At 47.9% G+C, this 12,117-nt stretch overlaps 1 protein-coding gene across 1 annotated transcript; it reads right to left on the bottom strand.

The window, feature by feature from the left end:
- Positions 1-3,830: 3,830 nt before the first annotated feature.
- Positions 3,831-11,755, bottom strand: LOC112301980 (histone-lysine N-methyltransferase PRDM9-like). Its single transcript, XM_053917892.1, has 8 exons — positions 11,602-11,755; positions 11,097-11,198; positions 10,604-10,875; positions 10,116-10,183; positions 8,843-9,036; positions 6,467-7,309; positions 4,156-4,188; positions 3,831-3,973 (listed from the first exon to the last, which is right to left on the bottom strand). Exons 1-8 carry the CDS (start codon positions 11,753-11,755, stop codon positions 3,831-3,833), a joined length of 1,809 nt encoding a protein of 602 aa, XP_053773867.1.
- Positions 11,756-12,117: the final 362 nt, after the last annotated feature.

The raw sequence follows: 12,117 nt of genomic DNA, 5'->3' as shown, positions 1-12,117 counted from the left end.
AAACCAAGGGGGAGGGTGGAGAGGGGGGAGGGAGGTGGGTTCACCTGGGGTGGGGTAGAGGGATGGGGAGAAAAGGCATACAACTGTAATTGCATAACAATAAAAAAAAAAAAAAAAAAAAAAAACCCTGAATATTATCAGAAAAAAAAAATCTAATCATTCAGGTGTTTGAGAAGAGAGAAGATGATGGCATCTTACCTGTTTTTGAGAATATTGCAGTTGCTGGGATAGTAGATGTTTGAGAAGGAGACACTCTGTCAAACAGCTGGAGCTTGCCGAGCAGGGCAGACACTGGCATATTCCAGGTGTTTGATATAACTGAACAGCCAGGCTACTCCAGCTATGTGACAGCATTACAGGTGCTGGTATGCTGCAGAAGTCTGAGAACTTTACAGATGCTGGAAGAGTACAGGTGAGTGAGAGCACAGCAGATGCCGTGGTAGTCCAGGTGCATGAGAAGAACACTGGAGATGCTGAGGAGGTCCCTGTTTTGGAGAAAACCGCAGGTGCTGAGAACAAGTACTGGTGTGTGAGAACAATGAAGATGCTGGGGTAGTCCGAGTGTTTCAGAACACTGAAAAATCTGGCATAGGCCAGGTGATTGAGAACACTGAAGATGCTGAGGAATTCCAGATGTTGAAAAATATTGCTAGGGTTGGGATCATCCACATGTTTGAGATCCGCTTGATGCAGGGATATGCTAGGTATCTAGGCACTATTGCCAACTCTGGAAGAAATGAGGTGCCCGAGAAGGCAGAAGATGCTGTGAAAAGTGCAGGTGTATTTGGAGGATACAGATAGCGGTGCAGTTCATGTTTACAAGAACTCAGAAGGTGCTGGAATATTGTGAGTGTTTTTGGAGTATCATAGAGGGAGGAAGAGGGCAGGTGTTGGGAGCAAAGTGAAACTAGGATACTCCTGGGTTTTGAAAACACTGCAGAAGCTGGAATAGTCCAGGTGTTTTGGTTCCTGGAAAGTTGAAGATGTCCAAGCATCTGTGAACTTCAGTCATGCTACCTCTGGTCCAGGTGCATGGGAAAACTGCAGATGCAGCGACATCCTTGGTGTTTGAGATCATTGCAGGCGCTGAGTTAGTCTTCATTTTCAGCACTTGGCATACGTTGGGAAGAGTCCAGGTCTTGAGAAACACTGCGGATGCTGGGAGAGTCTAAGCATCTGAGAACACTGAAGGTGGTGAAATATTGCAGGTGTTTGCACATGTTACAGGCTCAGAGAGGATTCAGGTGTTTGAGAAGAAAAAGTCGCAGAAGTCCTCCAGGTGATTGAGAACACTGCTGAGGCTGAAATACAGCAGGTGTTTGAGAACCCCGAAGATGCCAGGAATATTTTGTGTGTTTGAGTTCCTTTAAGATGCTGGATTGCCCCGGTGTTTGACAACTTTGAGACCCTGTAGAGTCCATGATTTTGAGACTTTGCAGGCACTGGGAATTTTCCAAGAGTTTGAGAACACTGTGGACCCAGTGTAGTCTATGTGTTTGACAACATTGGATAGGGTGTGAGTGCCAAGGTGTTTGAGAACATTGCACACTCTGAGATAGCAGAGACACTGCCAACACTGCTATGATTGGATGTTTCAGATCTTGCACATGCTGAGATGCGCTCGTGTTTCGGAAACACTGAAGGTGCTGGGATCCTCCACAGCTGAGAACACTGCAGATGCTGATTTAGCACAGGTATTGGAGAACATAGCAGAGGCTGAAGTAGCCCCTGTGTTTTAAAGCTCTGTCGAAGCTGGGATAGTCCAGGTGTTTGAAACACTGCAGTCGCAGCAATTGCCCAGCTGTTTGCCAACACTGAAGATGCTGAATCATCCAGGTGTTTGAGAACACTGCCAACAAGGGGACGGTACCCGAGATTTGAGAGAAAGAGCACAGGGATAATCCAGTTGCTGGAAGAAACTGTAAATGCTGTACTATTCGATGTGATGAGGGGGCAATTGTGTTCGTAGTGATTGTCCAGACTTTGAACATGAAGACATTGGGATAGTCTTGGTGTTTTCGATGCGGAAGTCCTGGCATAGTCACGTAGTTGTAGAATATTGCCGACGCTGGATTGTTTTAGGAGTTGAGAACATTGCAGGAGATGTGAATAATCACAGAGTTTGAGGTAGGTGCTGGATAGTCCAGTGTTTCAAGCACTGAAGATGCTGAGATCCACCTGTGTTTAATAAGATCACAGTCTCGGTGATGGCTTAGGTGTTTGGGCTGCCGAGCGGGCTGGATTTGTCCAGGTGATTGAGGCCACTGAAGATGAGGGAATAGCCCAGGTGTCTGAGGACAGGGCAGATGCTGGAACAGCCAGGTATTTGAGAACATTGCTACACTGAGAGAGACCTGATATCTGAGCAGAAGAAGATGCTGGGACACTGCCTCTGTTTCAAAGCAGTGCAAATGCTGGCAGACTTTAGAGTTTTAGAATCTAAACCTGTGTGGAAGAATCCAAGTGTTTTCTCAAACATTTCTGATGCTGGATAAAACCGTGGTGTTTTTGAAACATACAGGCCTTGACAAGGCTCAAGTGTTTGAGAAACCAGAAAAGGCTTGACTATTGCAGGTGTAGCGGAATATTGCCGATGCTGGAAGAGTAAAGATGATTGAGAACAAAAAGATGCTTATTCACCAGTTGCTAGGGAACATGGCAGACACTTGGGTATGCCTGGTGTTCGAACACTGAAGATACTGGTGACTACCCAAGTGTTTGTTTGAGATCATTGAAGATGCTGTGATGTACTGGTGTAAGCAAACAGTGAAGACACAGAGAAACTACGGCTGTTGAGCACTTTACAGATGCTGGTGCACTCCAGAAGTTTGAGAGGTTTCCAGACGCTGGAATAGACCAGGCAAGTGAGAACACTGCAGGTGTTGTAATAGTCCAGGTCTGTGAAAACCCAGAAGATGCTGGGAATTTATTAGGGGTCCTGGACTGTGGTCACAAGTTGTCCTTGAAAATCAGTTGACGACCCCCTCAGATTTCCTTTCAACTCCTGTGTTGCAGTAAAGCTTAGGGTGTGCAGACAAGGGCATTTCCCAAGGGCCAAGTACATTGTTAGCCAGAGGACTAATGGGCTCTGGCTAACCTGAAGCTTCTCCTCCTCAAGGTGACCCAAGATCATTCTAAATGCTTGGTCCTGGAAGGACCAGCGGTGCTACTTTCAGTGACTCCTGAGAAAGAGTAGGATACCTGATACATTGCTGGCCTGACGTGGCTCTACAGCACGTCTCCATTTCTCACAAGGTCAAATACCGGTATGAGGACTGTCAGGTGATTTGCCTGTGCACCCCTTGGCTACATGGCAGCCCGGTCCTACATATATGTCAGTGGAGTCTTCCCACCAGTATGCCTGGAAGGCTCCCTGTCCTTTATGAACATCCACAGTGAGCTACACTGATCTTTGACAACTTGTGTGTTCCTCTTCTGAAGACTCCTCAGTAGACGTCTGTGCATGTGAGCTGTATTTTTTTGTGGTTGTGATGATCAGGCTGTAGGGCCTGGCAGGTCTGGGTGGGCTGATAAGCCTTGCGCAGTGACTCGTGCTGTGTGTTAATCTCCTTGGTGCCTGCGGAAAGTGTGGCCATACGTGTTTAACTAGACATTGTGGGGCAAGAGCAATGTTATGAAAAAGGCCATAACCCCAAAGAGAATAAGCCCCAACAGGTTCACAAGAAAGATGCCAAGTGATTGCTCTCATTGGCTGGTGTGTGTCCTGATTTCCTGGAGTCTGCTTCCATTGGCTGGTGTCTGGGCCCACGAGCCGGGACAAATGTACACTGAGTACACCACACAGTGACATCTCCCCTCTCTTGTTGGTTTCAACCAGAGAGTACACTGATGGTGACCAGGTGTTGATGAACATCTTGTTGTGCCGAGGCACCAGTGATGTGAGCCGTGGTCACATTGTAGGTGTTCTCATCGCTGGCTGTGTCCATTGCTGTGACTTGAATCCTGGTGGTACCTGAAGACGTGGAGGGGACAGGAATAGATGTCAACAAGCAGCATGGCAATGCAAATTAGCAGGGAAATCTGAAATGCAACATGTTCCCTTTTCCTATGGATGTTAGCACTACATATGAAGTGACATGAGCAGCAAAATCAATCCAAGAATTGTAACAATATCAACGTTATTTGTTTACTCACCTAGAAACAGGGCTTCTTCTGACACGGCTGTAGCTGTGGGGACACAGTCCCTCATGAACATGAAACTGCCAGGGGCATGAGAGAAGGGGATGTGGCCATCGGACGTCTCACATCTCTGCCTCTCCATATGCTCCCAGGCTTTCTGTCCTTCTTTCCCTAACAACGTCAGGGGCGTCCTGCCTGGTACTGTCCTTGTGTCAGAAGCTGGGGCTGAGCACATAAGCCAGGGAAGAGAGCTGGGTGGGGGCAGTGCTTCCTGGTGCCTCAAACCAAGACTCAAGCCAGCTGGTGTCACAGGGATAGGCGAGTGTCCTCAGCTGCCTGTCACAAGACAAAAGACTTGGAATCCCGCATGTATCAGGCTCACTGATTCCATGGAGCATCCTTCTTCCACCTGAGGAATATGGGTCCAGCTGCTGACAGGTGTGTGATAGGGGAACGTAAACACCCAGCTCCATGCACTAGGTTATTTGAACCACGCCAACTATGCAAGCAAGGCTGAAACACAAGAGCCTGATTATGATTCAGTTAGGGATCCCAACACAACTTTCACAACACAGGTCAGCCGTGCTGTGAAGGTGGGTCTGCACAAGGGCAGGAGTGACAGGAGGAGGGTTTGGGGAACATCTTGGGGGCTGGCAGCCAAGCTAGGAATGTGTTTTGTGGAAGTAGGGAGAGGGAACACATTTCTACACATCTTGAATCACTCGGCTGGTTAGGAGAGTTTCAGGGCCAGTAGTGATGGAAGGGGTGGTTTACGCAGCCTATTGTATTTCAGTTCTGGCCCCTCTGCCAGCGTTATACCAGGACTCTGCCCTTCTGCCATGGCCCATGCCGAAGGCACAGTACTATGAAAATTTGGGGGTTCTCTCATGGGGACTGCCCAGGGAAGGAAAGAAACTCAAGACACACAGCTTTCTTTAGAAATAGAAGGGGGAAAAGAGAGAGCAACAGTGGGTACCGCTTATGGAAATCTATGTTGTTTATATAGACACCCTTCACAAGCCTGGCCCCAGGGGAGGAACACAAAGGCCATCCTTCCCTCTCATGGAATTTGGGACAGTTCGGACAGAGGCTGTCCCCAGGCTCATTTCTCAGCCAGGGCTGGGCAAGGGGATTTTCCACAGGTTTTACTTACTACAATGTGCCTGTATCTTGTGAACAATAGGGGGCTGCCCAGGTTCAGTGGCACAGTGTGGTGACCTGCAGAGAGAGAAGTCTGCAAACTCATGCACCCTGCTCAGGGCAGCCGAATCTATGTGGAGAAACCAGTGATGTCTGCTCAATGACTGAATTTGGACCCAGCCCTCTCCCCCATCCATATCTTCCCTTTTCCAGCATTGAAGGCCAGGAAGCCTTGACCACTGAAAGCATTATAACCAGAGGCTTGTGACAGCTTCTGCCTCAATTTGAAGTGTCAAGGCAAAAGGCTGCTGTTGCCCTTGCCACGGCACCAAATAGAGAACTGGCACAGAATGGTTGAGAATCTTGCTTTGGCTCACACAGTTGGAGGGGGCATTTCTGACACTCAGACATGGTAAGGACTGAAGCACAGTGTGGATGCTGTGAATCACGATTTGCAGACACTGAAGGCAAGCAAGGAATGAAGCAGATCAGGTGCCCAGAGGCGGCCTGGCTGACGTCGAGGCACATGCGCGCGCACACACACACACACACACACACACACACACACACATCCCTCCCTGCCCTTCACCCCTGAGTCTCAGAGTTCTGAAGACACCAGGACAGGATGCAGGAGAAGCCAAGGGAAGCGTGGGGTGTGCCCAATAAGGAGCAAAAGCCCCAATACCCGGGACCCTAGGGAAGTCCCTTTCCCGGTGAGTCTGCCTCCATTCCCTTTCCCTGGGCAGTACCTAACTAGATTGACTCCACCCTCAGGCCTTTGCAGGAGTTCAGTAGCAGTGGCTGACCATATGGGTTCTCTGTGGTCCTCCTGGAACTCTATATCTTCAGTGATAGGGAGAATGAGGTATCTGGGCTTCCAGTTAGTGTTGCAACAGAATTTATTAGAACACAGGATGGAAAAACCAGGAGTACATTGGTGTTGACATTCCCACAGTGACTGCAGAACTGTTTGTCTGTCACATCTCTTTTCATGGGTGCAGAGGGTTTCTTTAACAAGTGCCTTGTCTACTGATGACACTCTTGGGGAGAGTAAGGGGCCAAGTCACTTCAGCTGAACTCTGCTCAGAGCTGCGGTATGAAGTGTGTGGGCTACATTTGTATTATGGCACGTGAGGGACTACTCAATGCTAATCACGTATCGACCTCTATGAAAAATTGGGGCTACTTCTTGTAGAGTGTCTCTTCTGGTGTCTCATGAGATATGACTTCTGTGCAAAGCCTCGCCCACAGTCCCTACAAGTGTAGGGCTTCTCCACAGTGTGCGTCTTCTGGTGTAAGGTGAGACCTGACTTCGACGAGAAACAGTGCCTACACTGCATGCAAACATAGGGTTTTGACCCTGAGTGGGTCCTCTTGTGTTGCACCAGAACTGATTTCTCTGTGTATCCCATCCCACAGTCTTTGCAAACATAGGTTTCTTCCCTTGAATGAGTCCTCTGGAGGGTCATGACATCTGACATTCCTGCAAAGCCCTGTCCCCACTCCCTGCAAGCATTGGCCCTGTCCCCTGAGTGTGTATTCTGGTGTCTCTTCCACTGTGACCCATCACTGAAGCCTTGCCCACATCCTCCATACTTGCTAGTTACACTTCTAGGCACTCCTCCTCCCACAAATAATATTCCTGAATCCTCTTGATGCACTTTCTGCAGTATGTTCGGCTCTTCCTCCACGATTCTCCCACCCTCACTAGAGCTCCCCTTGGGTCCAGTGGGTGTTGTCAACAAGGCTCCTGAACGTCCCCCCTGTCTGATCCTTTTAAGCAAAGATTGGGCCCCCTTTTTGACCTCTTGACCTTCATCCTTGTCATTCCAGCTCTGCGTATCAGCATCTTGCTTCTGCTGACTGTGATCCCCTGAGCTGGGTTCCACTGATTGGAGGTGTTCTCTTGCAGATGTTCCCGGGCCAATCAGAGAGGGGTGACGGCGTTTCACATGTTGGCAGAGCAATTTCTTACTGGAGAAGGTCCGAGGGCAGGATGAACAGGGGTGCATCTCTGGTTTTGGTTGTACTGAAAGAGAAATTTGTGGTCAGCGCACATGCTGACAAGCCTGCCAGCATCACACACTTGTCTCCTGGACAGAAGGACAGCCCTACGAATCTATCTCATTGTGCTGACAATGAATGCAGCCTCTGTGTCCCACAAAGGATTCCTTCACAGTCTATTTTCCTTTTCATTCCCATGCACTGCCTCATCTTCAGGTATGCACAAAGCCCACATTAATTGTCTTTTCTACAAAGTTCCCAGACCAGGGACTTTCTAGCACCATCAGAGTCCGCTTGACAACCTCTATGGATGGAACTGCAGTGACCTTTCCCATATATATGTATTTTCTAGGTAGTGTTAAAGAGAGTAACTGGAGGCCCCAAGAGGAAGGGGCCTCCATTTTCTCTTTTCCAACATCATAAAAGAAAATTATGTCCTCCCGCAAACCTCTCACCAAGTGTCCACCCCTGATTTCATTCCCTGTGAGGCCAGTGCAAAAAAATAGTTATACTGATTTCTAAATATTCCTCCAAACATGCTTCTGACCCTGCTGACTCCCATACAGCTCCAACTGAACAGCCATACTCTGCCCCTTTGGAATGACGTAATCTCTGAGGGGGTCCACCACTGATATTTATTTTCCAAAAATTAGCGACACAGAATCTTAAAACAGAGATACCCCACTCTGCACTGGAAGACTGCACGATTGTCTCATCTCACTCAGAAAAATCCCTAGTGGCTGAGGTTATAGCATAGGCACTGCATTTTCCAGCTGCTAGGCATCCATCTGACTACCGTTCCTACTCTCTGTGTCCAGACTGAGACCTGAGTGGCCTCAGCCAGCTCGGTGCCCCACCTCACATCTTTCCTGCACTAACCGGCCCCACTGTTGCAATCCTTCGCCCACAGGTATCATGGTAAGTGTTATCTCCCGAGAGAGCCCTTTCCTGGCCATCTGCCACACCGCACCGCCCCCCAGCCGCCCGCACTCATAATGATATCTAGGCACTTGTCCTGCATTTGTTTTCTCCAAGCACTAATCTCTGTGTAATATTAGGCACATGCAAGCACGTGTACCCAGTTATCCGTCCTTCATCTGACAGCAGCTCAAGAGCCCTCCAGCACCTGTTTGGCTGTTATTAGCAATTCAACGCACAACTAAGTAAAATGATGATTCAGTGCATACAGATATACACATTTCATTTAGATAGACAAAGGACATTAAAAAGAAACAGCAAAATATGTTCAGAAAAATTTCTTTGTTGTCAAAGCTGGTTCTAACCTTCTGCACAGGGCAAATAAGCCCTTCAGTGCTATAGGCATTGGCATATTTGTGCGTGCATCGTTTTAAAAATTGGAAGAAAATTACATATATAAATATTGTCCCTAAGGATGAAAGGTATATGGGCTGAACCCTTGATTGATGAAGCGTCTCACTGGAAAACTTACTCACTTTACAGAGGATTTCACTCTACTTCAGTATTGGTCCATGACAATTTCTAAGGACAGACCTCTATTTTTTTTTTTCCACTTTGAAGAAACACAGTGGTGCCCCACTTGTCCCAGGTGGAAGCTCTCTCTTCCACTTACCGACTCCGTTGATGCCCAGCTGCTGGGCATACTCGTCCCCATACCAGACCAGCAGCTCACAGCCTGGCCTGATGACCTGGCAGGTTCGGTAGAATATCTGCCTGTGATATTGAAAGGCCACCAGGTTCTGCTCTTCATCATGCCGGGCACAGTTCACATACCTGGGATTGAGGCAGATGAAGGGAAAGAAACCATAGCAGTGACCTGTCACAACCACGTGTGTCTCAACCTCATTGACACTTCAGGTCCTCAGGCTTCCCACTGAGACACAACACTCCCGGGTAACCTTCTGTTCAGTGCCTGAGCCTCTGTCAGAACGTCAGTTAGAATGCCTGTCTCCAAGACCTGCTTACAGTGCCCCTCCTCCCTGGTACCATTTTCCAAAGTCCAACTGCAGACTTAAGCTCCAGCCTGACTGGCCATGAAGTCCAGTGAGCTCTGCCTTCTCTAAACGCTAATCAAATTTTCTTTCACACCACAGAACGTGGAGCTTGATCTAGGCTCTGCTTCCACATTAGCTCACAACATTCGATTCCCAGCACAAGTTCATCTTCTCTTGACAGGCCTTTCTCCAATCTCCCCCACACCGTACCTGGGGTACTTTTCACTTGTCCCCACCAGGTTCCCATAGCAACTTGGATCTCTCTGTGTCTTAGTGAAAGAACACAGAATAATAACGGTCTACACTCTCTTCCCACAGTTAAAAGGGAGCCTCTGAGGAGAGAGGCCCATGAGCGTTCCTCCGCAGGCCTCAGAACACAGTTCTAGTTAGAACAAATGCTGGGATGCATTGGCACTGGGCACTCCTCAAAAATTTGGAACACTACACTTAAGTGTTTCTAAAAGCAATTGCTTCTTGCCTGTCTGCAATGAGTCCTCCATGACAATACAAGTTGTGTAATATGTTCAAACAATGAACTCATGTGTGTAACCTGGAACACAGTCAGTGTCAATAGAAGTGCAGTCCAGTGTCCCTGGGGATTCGTGGTTCCTGCAGGTTTTCCCTAGGGTCCAAACTTTGTCTGGCATAGGGATTTATAGTTTCAGGACATGCGCTTTTTTTTTTTTTTTTACCTCCTTGTCTCTAAATACCTCTTGATTTGAAAGAGTACTGTGTAGAGAACAAAGAGGAACAGACGATTGGGGAAGAAAACTGAGGGAGGCATGATGACAGGGAAAGAAACATGGGCGGGTGGGGGATGAGAGTCCTCACTGGCACCCGGATACCTAAAGACCTTACCTCATCCAGTTGGAACAGGATTTGTCCTCTCCATCCACGTACTCACAGCAATTACTTCCTTTGGTGATCTGTAGGGTAGAAAAAGAAGTTAAAGATCTTTTTGTTTTTATCCTTTGGTGGGGAGGTAATGGTTCAAAGAGTTGTTTTACTCTACTGACACTAAGGCTCTTTCAGCCCGCCTGGGGATTCACCTGCCTCCTGTGACCACAAGATATTTTTCTTGCTTGTCATCTACACATCCAAGTCGGTCTGTCCAAGGAGGGCAGGAGCCCCAAAAGGGAGAAGCCTCTCCTTTGTGTCTGCACATCTTTGACCCTACTTCTGCTCTGACCCTTAAACAGGAGCCCCATGCTCATGCAAAATCCACCCAGTACACAGTGCTAGCCATATTATCCTCAGCCATGTGTAGCATGGGAGGCGAGGACCCACCAAGCCACAGAAGGGATGTGGGAAGCCAGAGAACAGGGTAAGAGGAAAACACTTCTCACCACCCAGGCGTATCCACTCCTGGATGCCTCTTCATCTTGTGTGACCTGGCCCTCAAAAGGGCCAAAGCAGAGACCCACCGGCAGATCAGATGCCTCATTCCACACTCCAAGCCCAGCGTGAGGGATGCCTGATGGTCCAATTCTCAAGCCAGGGGGCAGAGTGAGAGCTGAGCGATTGGGATGCCCCTTGTCCACTGCAGTGTCTTTTATAAATGTAGGGGGCCCATGCACAGGACAGCTGTCAATGAAGAAGTGCTGACACTTCTCACAATCTGCAGGTGAGAGGAGCAGGGATCAGGAAAGGTATAGGGCATGTCCTTGCCCATGAAGAGCTTCAGAGACAGCCCAGGAACTCACATCACAGAACCTCCATTCTCTACTCTGGGTGGAAGGGAATTCTCCACTGGGGGAAGGGAATGATTTATGGAACAAAAGACTACGTGAAATCACTATACCAAGACATGCCATGCTATTGTGTGAGAGGGTCACTTACAGAGGTAGTCATCATCCTGGGGCTCGCTGACCTCTTCGTACACATGGCCCCTTCCTTCTCGTAGGCCATACCTCTTCGTGTCAGTATCGTTTGTCCTCCGCTCTAAGTTGGAGAAGAGCAGGTGAGCAGGGTTGGTGGCATCTGTAGTGTTAGTCTCCCTGTGAACTAAAAACGCACAGTGTCCTCCCATCAAAATTTCCTCCTTCCTTCCTCATCGTCACAAATGCATTTATTGGACAATTGCATGTGTCCATTGTTTTGGATTTAACTTAATGCCTTCAAACAAGATATGAGCTATGTATTCTTAGTTTCACTTTACACATTAGCATTCAGGGGCTCAGAGAATTTAAAAGGTTTGGCCAGAGCTCCTGTGCCAACTTCAGTCTCAGCTCCATCCAGCATAAATCCAGGCCAATCTGTAGTGCACTCCACACAATGAGGCTATACTTATCAGCTGTTCTAGAGGACTTAGAGGAACTGTAGTGCCCAAATTACTTGCTCTTACCCAATTCTTTTCTGGAGTGCTCTGCAGAGATACTTGCTTCTCCAGGAGGGGTCACTGGTTTCTGGCCCTGCTCTGAGTCACATTTGGTCAGCAAAATTATTCTTCCGGACAATTTCTTGAACTTAGATTCATTACTAAACGGTGTCCTGGGCATTGCCTTTAATGTAAGAGTCACATACCAAAAGATCACATGCACTTATTTAATTCTTACCACATATTTTCCCATGTATGGCTTTAACTGCTACTTCAACAAGTCTTGGAAATGCCTGAGGAGGATGAATATTACAGGGAGGAAAGAGGGCCCATATGCATACCGAATTCAACTAGAACCCATGTCTTAAGGAAGTTTTCTTTTAAACTTCTCTATCCTAGTGAGAGTGAGGGATATGGGACAACGAGATATGGGACAACTCCTGGCAGAGTTGGCGGAGACACACGTAGACAATAAAGGAAATGATGCCCATTCACTAATCTTTATAACTAGGGAAGAATACTTGTACTTGGATTAGTTGGACC

The sequence above is a fragment of the Desmodus rotundus genome, unplaced genomic scaffold, assembly GCF_022682495.2.
Source record: "Desmodus rotundus isolate HL8 unplaced genomic scaffold, HLdesRot8A.1 manual_scaffold_42, whole genome shotgun sequence".
NCBI lineage: Eukaryota > Metazoa > Chordata > Mammalia > Chiroptera > Phyllostomidae > Desmodus > Desmodus rotundus.
This window is presented reverse-complemented; position numbering and strand designations above follow the sequence as displayed.